Source organism: Taudactylus pleione, unplaced genomic scaffold (assembly GCF_031769625.1).
Source record: "Taudactylus pleione unplaced genomic scaffold, aTauple2 ptg000006l, whole genome shotgun sequence".
In the NCBI taxonomy this organism is placed as follows: Eukaryota; Metazoa; Chordata; class Amphibia; order Anura; family Myobatrachidae; genus Taudactylus; species Taudactylus pleione.
Window position 1 is genome coordinate 26,445,462 of NW_028284409.1, and position 21,628 is coordinate 26,467,089.

General features: G+C 40.8%; 1 protein-coding gene across 1 annotated transcript in view; it reads right to left on the minus strand.

Annotated features, from left to right (window-relative positions):
- Positions 1 to 18,214: 18,214 nt before the first annotated feature.
- Positions 18,215 to 21,628, minus strand: part of PPIL4 (peptidylprolyl isomerase like 4) — a 100,791-nt gene continuing 97,377 nt past the window's right edge. The window contains exon 13 of the mRNA XM_088455904.1: positions 18,215 to 18,539. Within this exon, the coding sequence (XP_088312030.1) occupies positions 18,309 to 18,539 (231 nt within the window). The 3' untranslated portion in view covers positions 18,215 to 18,308. The remainder of the gene's footprint in view (positions 18,540 to 21,628) is intronic.

Consider the following 21,628-nt stretch of genomic DNA (forward strand, 5'->3'; position numbering starts at 1 on the left):
TTTTTGGCATGACTGAGATAATGAAACCTTGGATTTTTGATGGTTGAATGTACACAAACGTTGTCTAAGGCACAAATTATTACAAATATTGTATAAAATTACCTTCAGGCTGTGTGTTTTAAGGTGTATATGAAACAAATTAATTTAATTTCTGTACACAAACTTTGTTTGAGCCACAAAATTATTGAATATATTGTATAAAAGTACCTGCAAGCTGTGTGTATAAGGTGTATATAACACAAATGCATTCTGTGTGTATATTTGAGTCCTATTCCCAACATATTTCATTATGGTATGCAAGTATTTCAAAATGTGGAATATTCCGTTATCCAAAATACTCTTGGTCCCAATAATTTGGATATGGGAGACTCAACCTGTATATGGTTTTAAACACTGAAAAGAGGACAAATTTTTTTTTCAAATTGGTTAAATTTGTGTGTTCTAACCAGTTTGTCTGAACAACCATATTTGGCTATTTTCCAGTGTTTGTGAGCAAATGGACGATTGTCATTTGCTCCCATACATTACCAGGTTTTCAATCCAACCAGCCAGTTTGGACAGATATCTGACAGAAAATTGTATAGTGGATTCCCAGCTTAACAGAAGGAAATTGCAGTGACACTGTCTATCCATCGCTTTAGCCACTCCCCTGGGAAGGTCCTGCCTTTTCAGCCACCATCCACTGCCTATCTAGGGCCATTGCCAGCCTCCTGTGGTAAGAGGTCTGCCTTGAAATCGCCCAGCTACTAACTTTGGACTGTGTCACCGAGGTGTGTGAAGGGGGGAAGGCTGGCTCTGATCTCCCCTGCCCACTTCTGGCTCCGCCTTCTCCTGCTGCAGTCCTTAACATGCCAGAGGCGAAGGGCGGTAAGTCTTTCTATGATGCAGCTCTGCTTGTTGTTGCAAGGAATATTAAGCTGGCAGCCAGTTTCTCAGCCTAGGTCTCCTCTTTGAGAAAGCTCACTCGGGACTCATCAACAGTCCAGGGATGAGTCCTGTCAGGGGAGCCACAAAATAATATATACAAAACATATTTTGACCTGGCTCATTGTCACATAGCTGCAGGACATCTAGGGTTAGAGAACACTTCTAAGAGAATTTTACAGCATCGCCCTCCAGTGACCGGCATCCTTAGGCAGCCAATTAAAGCTGGAAAATGGTAGCACTGCCCTGCCTGGGGAGAAAGCTGTAGGCTATCTTAAGAGATGCCATTACTACTGTAAGTGAGTGCCGTCATAAACTACTGTTTTGTGAGTTGGGCAGTAGGTTTTTCCATCTATAGAGAAGGAAGCATTTGTTTAGTTAGTGCCAGACAGGCTAGGATTGATTTGTTTTGTTTTTACTTTTGTTGCAAATAAAAATAGCTGCAGCTTTTTGTACCAACCACCCTGTACTGGCGCGCTGTGAATTGGCTGCTGTGTGAAAAACCATCCTGCTTACCCCAGACAACGGAAACTTGAGAGCAGAAAATTTGCATAACTTCCTTATATCCAGCAATATCATTGGACATCGGAAGTGATCTTTTAGCAAGTTTGGAGCCGAGAGCGCAATGCCATGTTAGTACAGTTTCTTTTTCAGTTCTTACAAAGAGAAAAATAATAATAATTTGATATTTAATGTTAGGGAGATAGATAATAGATTACATCAACATATACAGTAGATAGGCAATAGATTACATTAACACGTAGAAATGAGTTGAAAATGTAGATTGTACTTCATAAGATTGGAATGTGAGTGATGGAACCTAGGTTACAACTCTAAATTTGTAGCCTGGGAAAAGGAAAGTGTGGAAGGAGACCTCAGTGTAGGTATCAATTTAATGGGGATCATCTTCTCAAAGGGCTGCAGGTGAAGCACTGTCTGATTGTGTGAGACTTTTTATTCTGTTAATGCTAGAAAGTTGAGGTTGTTTGAGAGAAGAGGTCATGGGTGAATGTAAAGCTGGGTACACACCTAAACAATGTGCCGACAGCGCATTCTTGCCTACCCTCCAAATTTGTCCGGGAGCCTACCGAAAATTGTGTGCCACTCCCGGCCCCCTGGAAAGGCAGGCAAGCCTCCCGGCGGAAACCGACCCCCCACCCTAGCCCCGCAATTACCTGTGAAACTTCATTTTGGCAGGGCCAAAATGACATGATCACCTGGCCCCGTCCACAAATTACCATCATCCATCCGACCACGCCCGCCCTGTCCTGCCGATCTGGCTGCTCCTTCCTGGAAGAGGCAGCCAGAATGTCGTCAGTCATGCGACTGCGATGCAATGTAACGATATAACGCTTTGCCGTTCAACAATGCTCTGTCTCTGGCATCATCCCATCTGATGTGGAGCACATCAGATGGGAAGATACGACCACCCAATTCATCAAATAATGAATTGGTTTTACACACTATACAATGGTTGTTGCGATCCATTGCGGACAAGATCAGCCATTATATAGTATAGTTTGTCTGTAGCAAACTAAAGCTGGGTACAGAGAGGCTGATGCAGAGTTGGGAGTAAAGCAAAAAAAAAAAAAAATGATGCATATGTGCTTGTTAGCAAAACCACACTGCACCACAGGTGGTGCAAATTTAAAATATGATGAAAATTGCAGAATAAAAATAAAATAAAAAGTTGTCCAGTATTTGAAGGATGTATAACAATAGCTGACAGATATTTCACTGCAAGGGAAATTTAAATAAATAAATGCATTTGCACCACTCTCATTTCAACAGTTTGTCTATCAGCAAAGTTGTTGTTTTTTATATGCATCTGCCTTAGAATGTGCAAAGGTCCCATTTAAGTGAGTTTGAAAGTGATGGGTAACAAGCTACATGTTTGTAATTTGCTGGGTTTTTCATAGTGTGCAAAATCAAGATGAAATACATGAGAGATGGTGATATTATTATTACAAGTGTTTCCGTAGCACCTTACAAAGTACATAAACAAATAAGTGAACAAGAAACCAGTGACTTACAGTACAATACAGGACAAGGACATGGTTTCTATACATTGCTGCGTTAGCAATCATAACACTCAAATAAGCAACAGGGCGTAAGCAACCTAGTGTTAGGTGCCCTAGTGGGAAGTAAGGAGTAAATGAAAGTATAAGTAAAGAGAAGCGTGAGTGTAGAGGGCCCTGCTTGTAAGAGTTTCCATTCTATATCATTTTGAGGAGCAATGATGGGAAAACAGTTCATGAGTGTTAATTAGAGAGTAGTACTATAAATAAAGGTGCATGCCTGAGTTGGCTGTGAAACATTTTAATTCTAAAGATAATACCATATCAAGAAAACAGTATGACCCTTCACTTGTAAGTATAATTTATCTACTTGATAGCATGGAAAATGAAAAGTCATAGTCATTGGGCATATATTCAAGCCAGTAGCGCAGCCGCCACTTGGCCCAGAGTGTACGGTTTTTAAGCAACCTAAAAACAAAATTTAAACATGCATTGAAGAAGAGGTTAATGAGAGGAACATTTATTTTCAATCTGGAGTGTCCAATGAAATTGAGGATCTTGCTATTTAATGTGGCTCATGTGGGGAAGGAGCAATCAACTTAAAAAAGGTCACAGGAGTGACTGAAACGCGTTGTTGTTCCCCGTAACCAAATGCTGACCGGTGCTTAAGAACCTAATACTACGGGCCAAGAGGCAGCTGCACTACTGGTTTGCATGCCTGCCCGATGAATTGGCAGAGACGTGAGTCGGCTCACACAGAATTACTTTACAGCCCCTGCCAAATCTCTACATGTACTAATGGCAGGCTCCCTGTGAGTGGGGTAATGGCTGCTGATGATTCCCCTCACAAAGTAACTATACAGCACAATATAGGTGGTGAAGTAACTGTTACAACCAGCCGCTCTCATTACTATGCATACCAGAGCTAATTGTCAGTGGTTGCCAGCTGCCCAGCGCTGACGAGAGCTTCTCAGGTTTGCGGTACAGTGACTGTGCTTGGAATTTAAACAGCAAGCATTTGGATTACTATACTAACTCTTGGTAAGTGCTAAGCACAAATAATAAGAGATATGGTAAGACCTTACCTTTGTTATCTCTATTTCTACGAAGTCCATAGGGCTCCACAGGAGACCTTGGGGTATAGGCTGATGACGTCAGTCGTAGAGCACCTCAATAGTTAAATTTGTGCTCCCAGGATGCACCGGGTCCCTCTCCTATACCCCGCCCCCAAGCCAAGGCACCTCAGTTTCGTAACAAGCCAATGGCCGGAGGAGGAGAAGAGAGAAGGAAGAAATTCTGGAACACGCAAGTATCACACTCTCACATACAGAAGGAGATGGAAAAACCGGTGACCAGAACACAGCTCATCTGCAGCACAGGTGTGACAGGGTGGGAGTCCTGTGGATCCCTATGGACTTCGTAGAAATAGAGATAACAAAGGTCTTACCATATCTTGTATTTTCTACTGCAGCGTCCATAGGGTTCCACAGGAGACCTTGGGGATGTCCCAAAGCAGTCTCCTTAAGGGTGGGGACGCTCCTGTGCAAAGAGGAGAATCCGCCGCCCGAAGGAGGCATCCTGAGAGGCAAAGGTATCAAATGCATAATACCTTAGGAATGTATGGACAGTAGACCAAGTGGGTGCCTTACAGAGCTGAACAGGTGAGGCGCCACGACGAGCTGCCCACGAGGGACCCACAGACCGAGTAGAGTGAGCTTTGACAGAGGACGGAACAGGAAGGCCCTCATGAATGTAAGCCTCTAATATTGCCAGGCGAATCCAGCCTGAAAACATCTGCTTAGTGGCAGGCCATCCTTTCTTTCGAAAACCAAAAAGGAGAAACAATGAGTCTGACTTACGAAATGAGTTGGTACAGTCAACATAGGTCTTTAGAGCCCGTACCACATCCAATGAGGCCTCACCAGCTGAGAGGTCTGGGGAGTTAAAGGCTGGCACTACAATTTCCTCATTAATGTGGAAGCTGGATACCACCTTAGGCAAGAAACCAGGGCGAGTATGAAGAACCGCCCTGTCCCTATGAAAAATCAGAAAGGGAGGACGACATGAAAGAGCCCCCAAATCTGATACCCTTCTGGTCGAAGCAATGGCCAGAAGAAACACACAGTTTTAATAGTAAGCCATTTTAAATGGTTCAAATGGCGGTCCTTGTAGAGCCCTAAGGACCATAGTCAAATCCCACGAAGCCACCGATGGGATAAAAGGAGGTTGGATGCGAAGCACCACTTGCATAAAGGTGTGTACATCAGGAAGGGTAGCAATCCTACGGTGAAACAGTACTGACAGGGCAGAAACCTGCACCTTCAGAGAAGCAAGGCGAAGACCGTGATCTAAGCACTCCTGTAGAAATGCTAAAATCATGGATAATCCAAATGTCTGAGGATTCGACACCATTCAAAGAATGTGTGCCACACTCTAATAAATTCTCGCAGAAGCAGGCTTGCGAGCTCTGAGCACGGTGTTTACCACCGGGCTGGAAAAACCCCTGGAACTCAAGAGGGCAGTCTCAAGAGCCATGCCGTCAAAGACAGATGACTCAGGTCTGGGTAGAGGCAGGGACCTTGGGACAACAGGTCCGGACATTGAGGCAACAGCATCGGAGTGTCTATGGATAGACCCTGAATATCTGCGTACCAGTGACGTCTGGGCCACGCTGGAGCCACCAGCAGCAGCGTACCTCCTTCCTGCTTGAACTTCCGAATCACCCGAGGCAGAAGGGAGAACGGAGGGAACAGGTACGCGAACTGGAAGGTCCATTTGACCACCAGAGCGTCTACCAACAGAGCCCCCACGTCTCGTGTCCTTGAGCCGTACCTTGGCAACTTGTGATTGTGCCAAGATGCCATCAGATCTACTTCGGGAAAGCCCCATGTGTCCACCAGAAGCTGAAATACTTCCTGGTGAAGTGACCATTCCCCTGGATGTACGTCGTGACAGCTTAGGAAGTCCGCTTCCCAGTTCAGGACTGTCGGGATAAACACCACTGATATTTTCCTTCAACAAAGTCAGAATGCGGGACACTTCCTGACTTCGAGTGCCTCCTTGGCGGTTTATGTAGGCCACTGTGGTGACGTTGTCTGACTGGACTTGTACAGGTTTTCCGTGAAGTATGAGCCTTGCTTGCTGAAGAGCCCTTAGAACCGCCCTGAGTTCCAATATGTTTATTGGAAGCACGGACTCCTCTATTGTCCACCTTCCTTGGAAGAGGTATGAACCTGTCACTGCACCCCAACCCCGGGGACAGGCGTCTGTTGTCAACAGAAAGGTCAGCCCTTGGTGAGGCGACCTGTTTGTAGCCACCTAGTTAGAGACAGACATACCTCCAGAGATAGTACCAATGTCTGGGTTCGTATCCGACGTGGTGATTCGTCCCATCTGGAAAGGATCAGTGTCTGTAGAGGCCGGGAATGAAACTGGCCATACTCCACCATGTCGAATGTTGACACCATGGAGCCCAGTAATTGCATTGCCGAGTGAATCGACACCTGGCGACTGTGTAAGCAGCTGCGAACCCGCTGCTGTAGTATGGTTATCTTGTCCCTGGTTAAGAAAATCCTCTGTTGAGAATCCAGCTGTAGATGCTGAAGAAGTAAATCCGCTGAAGAAGTAAATCCAGAGACCTGGCTAACAGCAGCAGGTCGTCCAGGAAGGGCAACAGGCGGATCCCCTGCAGACAGCCCATGCTGACCACTCTGAAGAAAAAAAACTATTCTCAGGGGATGTCCATGCAGCCCTCCTTGAAGTGACCCAACTCTGTGCCGAGCACCTACGAAACTGAGGTGCCTTGGCATGGGGGCGGAGTATAGGAGAGGGACCCGGTGCATCCTGGGAGCACAAATTTAAATATTGAGGGGCTCGATGACTGACGTCATCAGCCTATACCCCAAGGTCTCCTGTGGAGCCCTATGGATCCTGCAGTAGAAAATTACATTATTAATCCAAGTGATTGTGGAATCAGAACTGTGGACACTGGGCCTGATTCACTACGGATCACTATTGCGATTGCAGCTGCGATTATGCACGCAGACCCGCTGCAAAAATATGCTGTGTGCAAATCGCAAAGCCAGCATAGAGACGCCCACTACCGCTTTCACACATACGTAATACCTTGCAGTCCTGTGTATACATCGGCCCCTCACACACAATTACAGCAGGTCAGACCGTACTCAGAAATTGCTAGCCGTGACGCACACAGTGAGTACACAAGCTGCGTATGCTGTCGCAGTGGCTAATTTATGTATGCTCATGCAACGGCGTTCAAACAGGCAACTCGCCTGCGTTTCTCCTACCACTCCCCCGTCACCACCCCCAAACACTGACATCCCTTCCCTTGATCTGTGATGGCTTTGTATCTGCGTAGGTGATCGCAGTGCCAATTCACGCACATGCCCTGCAATGCATACGCAGTACACACCATCGGTCGATCTGCATACGCTATTGCAGTTGCAATCCGTAATGAATCAGGCTCATTGTCAACCTTTTACGTGCAAAACTGCAGGACTTGCTACAAAGTTACATAGCCACATGTATAATAATTCAAGTTATTTGTATCTAGCGATTCTCCACTGTATAGAATTTACTTAGGTGTTTTATTTCATTTATGGGATTTGTGTATTTTAAATAAATGTTTTATATTATTACACCTGTGCAGAATTGGTTTTTTTTCTTCAATTCACATTGCAGTATAGCGCTTCATTCATAAAGTATATAGTGAAGCATGTGATAGAAATTCCAGGCAAAATTAATAAACCTGTAACAGATATTTACCAGCAGTCACCTTTCAAAGACCAAAGTCCACAAGGCAAAAATCCATTACGCCTCCCTTTTACACAGCAGATGTAATCAGTCTGCTCCTCTCTGGGTGGGTGGTATGAATTCAATCCCATTTACAGTTACTGCTTTTATGTTGCTATTATACTGTGAAGCTACATGTTGGGAGACAGTGTGTGTCCTCACACCCTTGATATTTCTCCTATGTTCCATGAACCACGATGTTAAGGTTCCTAGTGGTTCTTCAGACATATTGTTTCCCACAGATACACGTGATCAGATAAATGACAGCAGTTAATAAAATGCTCAACTATAAAAATAGTACCTAAAGATGAAGAATTATAGGCAATGCTTCTCTGTTTCATAAATTTGCAGTTAACACATGAAGTTTTCCCGCATTTATAAACGCCTTTGGGTTTCGTAGTAAAAGCCAGTACACACTAGACGACCCTGTTAGCGATGCGTCCCGGCAGGGTGCCGGTAACGGCAAGTGATTACACAGTTGCCATTGCCGGAAGACATATCGTCTAGTGTGTACCCGGCCTAAGCCAGCTAGAGGTTCTATCTAGAGAATTAAAAAGAGGTTTCTGTTCTATAAAAAAAAAGCTTGGTGACAGATATTTCCTTAAATTAAGAGCGTTACAGAAAATTATCACTGATTCCTCCTCCAGATGGGGAGCTAAAATCATATTCATCCTAAGTAAAAGGAAAATTCCGCTTGATGATCTTTTTCATTTTATGAGAATAGCGGTTTTATTTTAAAACAATGTATACCACTGATTTAGTTTAGTTCTAACTAATGTCTGATTTTCAGTAGAGATAAGATCATCTCTATTGTACATTTCCACTTCTCTAAAGCTTGATTTAGTATCTCATCTGGATATCCCTTAAAGGTCAATGTTAATTTTAAAATCCACATATTCTGAACAATTACATTTTAACTGTATAACGAATAATAGAGCAAGTGTGATGCGCACAAACGAGCAGCAAGTCGGTGATCTCTATAAAAGGTGGTTCCCAAACCTCCACCACAACTGGAAAGTTTATGCAATAAAAATTATATAGCGATCATATAACCTGCGCTCCTAAATGACCAAATGGCAATAGGTAATCTGGGACTGCAGATCAAGATGAAGTCAGGAGTTGTGAACTCACAAGGCCAATCACAGTGTACCCAGAAAAAAAAAAAAAATTATAATATGCATATAGTGAAGTACAATTTAATATGACATATACATAAAAACAAGTGAATACATAAATCACACAAGGATCCCCAAGGAGGCAACAAAGATGACGTTTACCGGATCCGTGCATGAAGGAGCATGTGGTGTTTAAACATCAAGGAAAGTCCCGGTCACTTCACTGATACAGCTCCCAAGCCTGGGTCCGTGTCAATCGTAATCCCCGTCAGCCGCCGAGGTCTCCGTTCTACCGATGCGTTTCGACCCCCGTTCTGGAGTCTTTTTCAAGGTAAGATCAAATGGTAAGTGTGCTTCCCCAGTTCCCTATACCTTAAAAACCCCCTTTATCCAATCGGATCGGCGCCGGCACAGCTGATCTCTATACAGGAATCGACTACAATGTCCATGATCCTTTGCTGCGCCAGCGCCGTCCGCATTCCTAACCAACGTCACTTCCGGTATTGCCATGGCAACCGGATCTTCTCCTCATCACGTTGTTTCACATGATCTTCCAGTGGAAACCTCCCGATACGTCACATCCGGGATATTTGTATGGCCAATAGTAAAGTCCTCATTCGTTGTCATGACAATAACAAACAGCAAGCTCCTCACGTCATAATTAACTCCATCATTGTTATATTCCAAAATGGATGCCAAGAAGTATAAATAAAAGAATAAAAAGTCACAATTAATATTAGTCATTTTGTGCATGCATATAACATTGAAATTTCACATGAGGGCTTAATTCAAAAGTGCAACGTGCAGGAAGGTAAGAAAAGTGCAAACCAGCATTGAAATACTATAGAAACCACTTAATTTCGAAGTCAAGGTTTAGGCCTCCCGGGGTCAAAGTAGCACAATCAAATATACTTTTCATTTCAGCTTTGGCTAATTGCTTAGCTATATCATTTCTTCGCCAATGACCCACTATATGTTTTAGACCTACAAAACGTTTGATCTCCGCGGTGTTACAATTGTGTATTTGTTTAAAGTGATTAGCGAGTGCATGCGTTTCAAGCCCTTTACGGATATTTCGTAGGTGTTCACCTATCCGGACTTTTAGGGGCCTAGATGTTCTACCTATGTAGAACAAATTACAGCTACATTCGATTGTATAAATAACACTCTTAGTGTTGCACGTAATAAAATCACTGATTGCACAACACTTCCCATTTATTGTAACTTCAGTTGTCTTATTCTGTCCGTCTCCCTTAATGCCTTTACACCCCAGACAGAGTCCACAACGATAGAACCCCTTTGAGGTGATACCCCCTCTTTTCGAAATATTTGGTACGGCACTCTTAACTAAATGAGAGCCTAAGTTTGGGGCCCTTCTATAAATACATTTAGGTTTCATTGGGAGATGGGGACCTAAGACAGCGTCTTTCTGTAGAATACCCCAATGTTTGTTTAAAGTTTTTTCTATATATTTGTGTTGGCTACTATAGGAAGTTATGAATGACCATTCCACAGCGGAAGGTTTCTCATTTATTTTCCTGTTATTTATCAATAACTCCTCCCTTGGTATTCTCCCTACCTCTTCTTTCGCTTTAATCATAAGATTGGAGGGATAGCCTGATGCTGCGAATTTGGCCTGCATATCATCTGACTGTTTTTCATACACTTCTGGTTTGCTACAATTGCGCTTCAATCTCCTCAATTGACTGCCTGGGATAGAGTGTAACTAGTTTGAGTGGTGACAACTATCTATTCCAATATAGGCGTGGGAGTCTGTTGGTTTCAAATAATTTTTGGTATGTAGTGAATTATCAACCATGTCTACCATAATATCCAGAAAATTGATGGATGTGGTACTTTCATTAAAAGTGAATTCTATATTTAAAATATTCTTATTAAGATACGTATAAAAATCTTTTAAAAGTGCACTACCTCCTCTCCATATAAAAAATGCGTCGTCTATATACCTGGACCAGGACACCAGGTTCGCTCCGAAGGGGTTGGCATTCCATATCATATCCTTCTCCCATTGCCCCATAAACAAATTTGCGTAACTCGGAGCGAACCTGGTGCCCATCGCAGTCCCTACCTTCTGTAGATAAAAGACGTCATTAAAAGCAAAGTAATTATTAAGTACTTCCTCTTAAACTAGTCCTTATTGCTTTTATTCCATCCTGGTGATCAATGATGGTATAAAGGGACTTGACATCACCTGTAACCATAACAAAACCCTCTTCCCATTGAATAGTTTTAAGTTGATTTAAGAAATCCTTTGTATCTTTGAGATGTGACCGATTCTGTGTCACTAATGGCTGAAGGTAATAATCGATAAATTCTGCGCACAAACGAGCAGCAAGTCGGTGATCTCTGGAGGTTTGGGAACCACCTTTTATAGAGATCACTGACTTGCTGCTCGTTTGTGCGCATCACACTTGCTCTCTTATTCGTTATATCTTTGTGTATTATTCCCACCTGAGTGGAGTTGGTGCTGTATAGATGTTTAAATATAGAGACAAGAGGCGGTACCTATTGGACAATATATTTAAAGAAAATGATTCAGTGATCCTAATAGATGAGGATTTAGAGAATATAATGAGAAAACTAGAAAATACTCTAATACGGGAAAATAAGATCTGGTGGGAGACAGTGACATTGGAAAAATATGTCGCCCACCAGATGATCCCTAAGGGTTTGATTATAAATAAAGCGGCGTCATTTGCATCAGCTAATGAGAATTTTAAAGCAGAATGGAATAGTATTCTAACCACTTGCTCGTTCTCTTTGATGCAACTCATTATCAAGGATAGAAGGAAAGATCTCATACAGATGGAGGAGGAAATTGCCACTTACAAAGAATTAATATCACCCTTTATTGGTTCACCAGAATATATAGAATATGAAAAAAGAATAGAATTAAATATGAAAAAGAATGAGAAGATTCTCATAGAGAGGAAAATTAAGAAATTCAATAGGGATAAGATGTCATTAACAAATGGTTCCCAAATAAAATCCTCCATAGGGAAAACAAATATGTATAGAAAACAAAAGAAACAAGGTCATTTGCATAATTGGACCACTCCGTACAAATTTCAAAGAGATGAGTTAAATGAAATCCCCTTCAGAAACAAGCCCCAACCAACTATGGAGAAAGGAGAAAGAGAGAGAGGTTCATGGGGGGAATGGAGGAGAGATCCAAAGATTTCTGGGGAACCCCGGAATTTCTATAACAGAAGAAACTCTATTCACAATGATAACGGTAATTATAACTCATGGAGGTCTGTACCACGGAGAAATAATAAAAACACATTAGAAAGGAAGGACAATAGAGAGGAACCCCTTAGATTGGAGAATCGATACTCCTATCTACCAGAAGAAAAATACCCTACCTCTTTGCCTTTTTTATCCAAGGAGATAAGACGTTATCCTGTGAGATGAGACACTTGAGAAAGAGGGGTTGTAGAGGATTGAACTCAAAAAAACAGAAAAAGGAAACTTTATAGGAAAAAGAGGGCTACCCAAATGAGCAGAAAGAATGGTAATAATCCAAAGATAGTTTCTCTAGAGACAGTAGAAAATCAAGAGAGTAGCAGCCCTAGTGGGACAGTTAAAATATTTAATTTAAGTAGTCACACATTATCCAAAGAGGAAAATGCCATCTTAGCTAAAGGATTGAAATATGCTCCCACCATATTGTTAAATAAATTCTCCACATTTGTAGATCTGAATAAATTCATCCGCAAATTGTCTATAAAAAAATTATTTCTTATGAAAGGAGACAATGAAGTGGAGGACTTAGAACAGGGGGTCACACCTTTCAGACCGAAATCAGTGTTCAATCCATCACATATAAGAGGAAATTTGGTAGAGACATTTTATAAATTAGTTCATGATGACATACAACTGATGGACATAAAAAGACCAAAATTCAATATGACTTATAAGGAACGCAAAGCACTAAAAGATCTGGAGTCCAATATTGACATAGTGATCAAGCCCACCGACAAAGGCGGGGGGGTGGTAGTTTTAAATAGAGATGCATATGAGGAAGAAGTACTACGACAAGTAGAAGATAGAAGTACATATTATAAACTCAGGGCAGATCCCACCGAAAATGTTTTGGATAAACTTAATTATTACTGGATAAATATAGAGATGTTAAAGTATTATCAGATAGAGAGTTTGCTTTTCTTTACAATATAGAACCAGTCATCCCAGTGATTTATGTACTCCCTAAAGTACATAAAGATCCTGTACATCCCCCAGGCCGACCGATAGTGTCAGGAATTGACTCGATAACAGCAAACTTATCAGAATTTATCGATTATTACCTTCAGCCATTAGTGACACAGAATCGGTCACATCTCAAAGATACAAAGGATTTCTTAAATCAACTTAAAACTATTGAATGGGAAGAGGGTTCTGTTATGGTTACAGGTGACGTCAAGTCCCTTTATACCATCATTGATCACCAGGATGGAATAAAAGCAACAAGGACTAGTTTAAGAGGAAGTACTTTGGATTTAGAACTACAGAATTTTATAATTGATGGAGTCCAGTTCATTTTACATAATAATTACTTTGCTTTTAATGATGTTTTTTATCTACAGAAGGTAGGGACTGCGATGGGCACCAGGTTCGCTCCGAGTTACACAAATTTGTTTATGGGGCAATGGGAGAATATGATATGGAATGCCAACCCCTTCGGAGCGAACCTGATGTCCTGGTCCAGGTATATAGACTACGTATTTTTTATATGGAGAGGAGGTAGTGCACTTTTAAAAGATTTTTATACGTATCTTAATAAGAATATTTTAAATATAGAATTCACTTTTAATGAAAGTACCACATCCATCAATTTTCTGGATATTATGGTAGACGTGGTTGATAATTCACTACATACCAAAAATTATTTGAAACCAACAGACTCCCACGCCTATATTGGAATAGATAGTTGTCACCACTCAAACTAGTTACACTCTATCCCAGGCAGTCAATTGAGGAGATTGAAGCACAATTGTAGCAAACCAGAAGTGTATGAAAAACAGTCAGATGATATGCAGGCCAAATTCGCAGCATTAGGCTATCCCTCCAATCTTATGATTAAAGCGAAAGAAGAGGTATGGAGAATACCAAGGGAGGAGTTATTGATAAATAACAGGAAAATAAATGAGAAACCTTCCGCTGTGGAATGGTCATTCATAACTTCCTATAGTAGCCAACACAAATATATAGAAAAAACTTTAAACAAACATTGGGGTATTCTACAGAAAGACGCTGTCTTAGGTCCCCATTTCCCAATGAAACCTAAATGTATTTACAGAAGGGCCCCAAACTTAGGCTCTCGTTTAGTTAAGAGTGCCCTACCGAATATTTCGAAAAGAGGGGGCATCACCTCAAAGGGGTTCTATCGTTGTGGACTCTGTCTGGGGTGTAAAGGCATTAAGGGAGACGGACAGAATAAGACAACTGAAGTTACAATAAATGGGAAGTGTTGTGCAATCAGTGATTTTATTACGTGCAACACTAAGAGTGTTATTTATACAATCGAATGTAGCTGTAATTTGTTCTACATAGGTAGAACATCTAGGCCCCTAAAAGTCCGGATAGGTGAACACCTACGAAATATCCGTAAAGGGCTTGAAACGCATGCACTCGCTAATCACTTTAAACAAATACACAATTGTAACACCGCGGAGATCAAACGTTTTGTAGGTCTAAAACATATAGTGGGTCATTGGCGAAGAAATGATATAGCTAAGCAATTAGCCAAAGCTGAAATGAAAAGTATATTTGATTGTGGTACTTTGACCCCGGGAGGCCTAAACCTTGACTTCGAAATTAAGTGGTTTCTATAGTATTTCAATGCTGGTTTGCACTTTTCTTACCTTCCTGCACGTTGCACTTTTGAATTAAGCCCTCATGTGAAATTTCAATGTTATATGCATGCACAAAATAACTAATATTAATTGTGACTTTTTATTCTTTTATTTATACTTCTTGGCATTCATTTTGGAATATAACAATGATGGAGTTAATTATGACGTGAGGAGCTTGCTGTTTGTTATTGTCATGACAACGAATGAGGACTTTACTATTGGCCATACAAATATCCCGGATGTGACGTATCGGGAGGTTTCCACTGGAAGATCATGTGAAACAACGTGATGAGAAGATCCGGTTGCCATGGCAATACCGGAAGTGACGTTGGTTAGGAATGCGGACGGCGCTGGCGCAGCAAAGGATCATGGTCATTGTAGTCGATTCCTGTATAGAGATCAGCTGTGCCGGCGCTGATCCGATTGGATAAATGGGGTTTTTAAGGTATAGGGAACTGGGGAAGCACACTTACCATTTGATCTTACCTTGAAAAAGACTCCAGAACGGGGGTTGAAACGCATCGGTAGAACGGAGACCTCGGCGGCTGACGGGGATTACGATTGACACGGACCCAGGCTTGGGAGCTGTATCAGTGAAGTGACCGGGACTTTCCTTGATGTTTAAACACCACATGCTCCTTCATGCACGGATCCGGTAAACGTCATCTTTGTTGCCTCCTCGGGGATCCTTGTGTGATTTATGTATTCACTTGTTTTTATGTATATGTCATATTAAATTGTACTTCACTATATGCATATTATAATTTTTTTTTTCTGGGTACACTGTGATTGGCCTTGTGAGTTCACAACTCCTGACTTCATCTTGATCTACAGTCCCAGATTACCTATTGCCATTTGGTAATTTAGGAGCGCAGGTTATATGATCACTATATAATTTTTATTACATTTTAACTGTAAATATTACACTTGGCAATGTTATTCTTCCATTTTTAATAATGGCAAGTCAAATAAATGATATAACATTTACAATCCACTTCCATTTTAGAAGTATTGCTGGAAATTCGATCCCCTCTGAATGAGAGAGCGATGTCCAGAAAATTAATGTGAGTTGAATGAACAGTGTGACTAAAGTATAAACCAAAATTAGAATTAAGGTGTGACACAAAGGACATAACAGAAGTAGAATCCCCATTACAAATGATAAACAGATCATCAATATATTTTGCCAAAAAGCACCAAATTCGCCCCAAAATGTAATGTTCCTCAAAGAGGCCCATATACAGATTGGCGTAGCTAGGGTTGAGGGAGTTCAACAGAAAGTAGCTGTGTATCTAGATAAATAAAATTGAATCCTAAACAAACTCCCGCAATCCAAGTGCCAGGTCCCCATCAGAGCATAAGAAGTGGCTACTGGCTTCCACTTCCCCTTGATGGACAATGTTGGTGTACAATGACTCAACATCACAAGTCAACAGAACATAGCCTTCCTGCAACTTCACAAAACTCACCAGTTGGAGAAAGTTTGTGGTGTCTCTGATGTAGGACTGGAGTGCGACCACGAAGGCTGCAAAAAGGAGTCAACAAAAGCTGAAAGATTGGTGGCAAGGGACCAAACACCTGAAATAATAAGTCGACCAGGATGTGAGGTCTGAAATTTGTGAATTTTGTGGAGCTGATAATACATGGGAATAACTAGGTGAAAATTGTAAATTATAGAAAATTCTTCACTAGAGATCGCACTATTCAGAGCATCATCCAACAAATGTTTAAGCTCTAATGAGTACTTAACGGTGGGATCAGGGGAAAATTGATAAAATGTAAAATCATTAAATTGTCTGGAGGCCTCGTTGAGATAATCTATACAGTTCTGAATTACAATACCCCCCCTTATCTGCCACCTTAAGCACAATCGATTTATAATTTTTTAGAGTTTTAAGAGCCCTTCTTTCATTTATATTCAAATGTTTACATTTAACCTTCCCCAATATTTTTATTACATAATTTGCAAAAGTCCTCCAATATAGTATAGAATGACTTAATAAATTAGCTCTTAAATTGAATTGGATAAAACTCAACTTTTTCTTACTTTTTTTGACTGCATTAAAATCATTTGCAACAAATAGTTTAATCTGACTCTCATTCTGATTGGTTAGTTCTCCATCCAATTTTAATTGAGAATTTGAAGTGTCAATTCATCATCTTTATCTAGCACAATAGGTGTACCCTCAAATCCTCTGGGTTTTAGAGATTTACTCAAAAAATATCCCTTACGACAAAGATCTCTAGTATACCTGTTCAGAGCAACAAACCGCTCAAAAAGATCTGGGTTAGAAGCTGGAGCATATTTTAAACCTTTAGCAATTATTGACTTCTCGTGTTCTGTTAATACCCGATGACAGTTTAAAAATACCTGTTTCTTAGTTTAGCTCTGCATTTTTGGAGGAATATTTTAGATCCTCCTCTGCAACATCTACACCTTCTTCTCTGAACCTTTTGGGTGAATTTAGACTTAATATTTCAAATTTGTTTGGGTTTTGTCTGAGGTGATCCTGAACTCTTCCTAAATAATAACATTGTTGTTCTGATGTTCATGATTCTCCACCCTTCTTTCGTCTAAAGTGGTCTTTTTGTTTTGCTCCTTTCTCTAAATAAGATTTTTGTCTCTGTTTAGACTAAAACTGATACTGTGGATCATCTTCCACTCTGAAAAATGTGACAGACAATTAAAGGCCTCATTGTATTGGAATGAATTCTCTCCCTTCTGATATTGGGTAAAGGTCTATTAGTTTCTCTTGTATATTTATCTCCCAAAGTTCCCTCTATATCGTAATAGGGTCTATACTTATGATAATTAACCCTTGGGATTTTTCATATTCTTCAATTTTATTATTCAGGAGTTGATCACGTTCTGTAAACTTTTTTCCTTCCACAGTCTTCTACTAGAAAGAGAAAAACGGAACGTAGGACAACTTAGATGCATAACACGCTTGTGTGTATGGCGGAAGGTTTATTGTATGCTATAGGATTATGAGAGGGTCAGAACCAATGAACCATATGCTTACTCTCTGACAATATCTCCCACTTTCAAACTTTTCTGTCTGCTGAACAGAGAGACTGTGTTGCACAACCCCTTTAAAGGTCACTAGAAATAATGCCCAATGGAAGCATTGTACCATTAGTGCAACTTCTTACCATGTTGACAATGCTAATGTGTACAGAAAAAATGATTTGCCATTATTTGTAACAAATATGGAGATAGTGAACGCCGTTTTGGTTGTATTTGTGAGTGGTGGTTCTGCCTAGACTTGTGTCTTTGGAATGCCATAGGTACTCTTTTAGATAGCAGAGGAGTCACCCGACAGCAGAGAGTAAGTGTGGATCTTGAAAGCCCATATACACGTACCAGTGGATGTGAAGGCATTTTGCAATATGCTTCTAGTGGATCCATTATAAGAATAATCAAAGATTGTATATATGTGTCAGGTGGTTCATACAAATGACATGAGCACAAAATTAAGGAAATATTTATTTTTCTGCTTACAAGAGCAAACGCTATAACTTTAAATAAACAATCCTTGATATACTTATTCAATTGTCAGTCTTCAATCTCTTTCCCTATGTTTAGACCTCTCTTTATACTGCTTTGGGCTTCGGTCTCTCTTTTTGTCCCTGTCTCTTTCCTTTTTTTCTTCTCTGGACTTGTCTTTGGAGCTGTGGTAGTTGCTACGTTCTCGAGAATGACTCCGTTTCCTGGATTCTTTCTTATCGCTTCTCCTCTTCTCTCTACAGTAATCTTCCTCATGTCTACGGTGGCGGCCATCCTTCTCAGACTCCTGTAACAGAGAAAACATTAAAGCTCATTAAAAATCTTCATATATATATATATATATATATATAAAGAAGTAAAGGAAGGTGGCACTGCAGGTCTTAATCAATCGTCGTGTTTATTGCCAACGTTTCAGGGCTGAACGCCCCTTTGTCAAGGATGCCGGACCGATTGGACCTATATATATATATATATATATATATTTTTTTTAGTTTACTTTTGTTTTTTTTCCTCCTTTGAATTTTTTATTTTTTTTTGAAAATGCAAAAATAAACACACCCTTCTACCACCCAACAAGGAAAGAAAAAAAAATTGTAATACAGATTGCATAACCAATGCCATGCCAAGGTAAAAACAATATAGAATACATACAGTTGTAACTGAAGTCAAAAGTCCAAGTAAAAGACTAAAGTAATCACAGGAGACTATTACATGTGCTTAGTGGATGATTGTTCCCACAAATATGCAGTCAGTTATAATCACAGAATTCCACACTTCTTACTATGCCATCTCGGGCGGTGCAGGCCCATCAGCAGGTGGAGCCCCACCTTCTCCAGTGATACAGTAAACAAAAGCAGTCCAAGAGAACCTTTATACGTCATATTTATGTATACAATTACACTTTCATGCCCCACAACCTCATTCTTTACCAGTACCACAGAGCAAATACAGCATCCATGTGCGAGCAATGCAGACTTTAGCCACGGTCAATGCATTAATAATATATTGACTAGTGATACAATTGACAATATCAGAGACCCACACCAAAAATAACATTTTCGGGACATAAAAAGAGGTATCTGACCTCCTTGTTCTAGTAATACTGTCGAAGCTGGAAAATTGGCTGAGACAATATCAGTTTAAAATTGAATCGCGGCGCGACTGGCCGCAAGACGCCAACTTGGAAATGAGATCGCAAGACACCATTTTGCAAATGGCTGCCCAAGCGCCATTTTAGATAAACTCACATTTAAGTACATATGGCGATATTACTATTAGCACCATGCCATTGCATCTTTCATCATTTCTCATATACACAGTAATACGCACAATTGCGCTGTTAACTAGTCGCATATTAGCGAATGCATAAATTCCAATATGAAAACACAGTTTAGTAGCTAAATGCGCACGCATCTGCACCAAGTTAACTAGCGTCTTTATATCAAACCCCGCATACTCACACATTACATATTCACATACAAGGTTTCATAAGCTTTAAGGTATAAGATTTGTTGTTCATTTAGTATAAATGCTATGAAATAAACATTGTTTGGTAACTAAGGTTTTATACATGTTAAGTAAGCAGTGTTTGGTTTTGTACTGATGCGTACTCTTTCCACAGTATTCCGGTGATATCGGTGGGGAGATCGCATCATGCATTCTCGAGTTAAGGACTGCAGAGACTTCAAGCAACAAAATGTATATGATATGAATAACTGTTAGGATGTTGCATGTGGTGGGAGGGCAGAGACCCCCAGTTGTTAGAGGCTGGGTGAATCTATTTGAACCAGCCTGTTAAACTCTGTAACAGATGCTTCCTCCCTGGGAACCAATGACATCAGCAACAAACTTCTCTATTGTTTTGTCTATTCCTGGGGGGTATAAATATGTGTGCTCAAACACTGGGTCTTTAGTCTTCGTGCTGAATGCTGATAGGCATCAGCAAGAAACCCCTCGTCTAACATCTGGTCCGGAAGCGCTGCGTATGTATACTGTACTTGGGTCTGTATAATTCCTTTGCGCCGAATTGTGTCTGGATCAATAGCGTGTAACTGACTGTACTTTTACTTGAATAATACTTGTGCTTTGGAACCACAGATTCCAGGTCTTAAGTCTTTATTTACTGTATGACTGCGTATGCAAATTAGCGACATCTTTAGAAGGTATAGGCAGGATATTAGAAGGTATAGGCAGGATATTAGAAGGTATAGGAAGGAGTGTATAGAGGTTCTGATCCAGTATTGTTAGTACAAATGGTGACTTGGGCCTCAAATGATTGGGCAGAAGAGCATTCCAAGAGAAGATGCTAAAAGAAGCACTGAAGGGCAGAACATTTAGGATATAGTTCAGAGGCTCTGGACCTAACTTTACACAGAATCGAAGGAGTAAGGTAAACCCTATGAAGTGTAAAAAACTGGAGCTGCGCAACAGAGACCACTCATACTCCAGAGTGCCCACGTCCTCCTCCCATTTAAGTCTAAGCCACATCAATTCAGTGTCAGAGCTCTCAGCAAGTAGATAGGAGTAAATTGTGGAGATCAGTCTCTTCTCAAAAGATGTCTGCAACAGAGTCTTAATATGGTCAGGAGCAATCAATGAAGGACTAGTAGAAAACTGAGTTGAAAGGGCATGTCAAAGATGTAAATAAAGGAAGAAAATTGAGTTTGGGATGCCAAATTCATTCATAACAACCTCAAAGGTTTTAAAAACCCCATTACTATACAAATGTCAAAGAGAAGAGACTCCCTAAGCAGACCATAAAAAAAAACACTAACATGGCCAATTCTCAAAAGCTAGTAGAATTCCACAAGGGCAAATCAGGGTCCATACACTCCAACCCCTACCAAGGCACGGGCCTGTTTCCAAAGTGTGTGAACTTGTGCGACCAAGGGAGCGCCATCTCTGGGACAGCCACCATCAAGCAAGAGTTGTAATGGAGAATGCTCACTAGAAATAGTATGCACCAATAACGTATGTAGATCCTGGTTCTCATCACCCCAAACCTACTCTCAAATGTATCAGCTGAGAGGCCATGTAATAGAGATTTGAGAGCGCTAGACCACACAATACCCTCTGCTGACAGGTTCCTAAGCGTAATCTGAGGTCAATTGTATGCACAGACTAGGGAAGAGAGGGAGCTATCTATCAGATGGAGAAAACGAGGGGAAAGATAAACAGGGGCATGCTAAAATACATACAAAAATTTAGGGAGAACTACCATTTTAATTACATTTACCCGACCAGTAACGGCCAAAGGTAGTTTATTCCAAACACGCAGCTTAGATTAGGAATAGTCAATTTGTGGATGGACAGTTTTTCAAGGGCTTTCCTAGACACTAGTATTTTAATAAATGTGCCTTATATACAGTAAAGTGC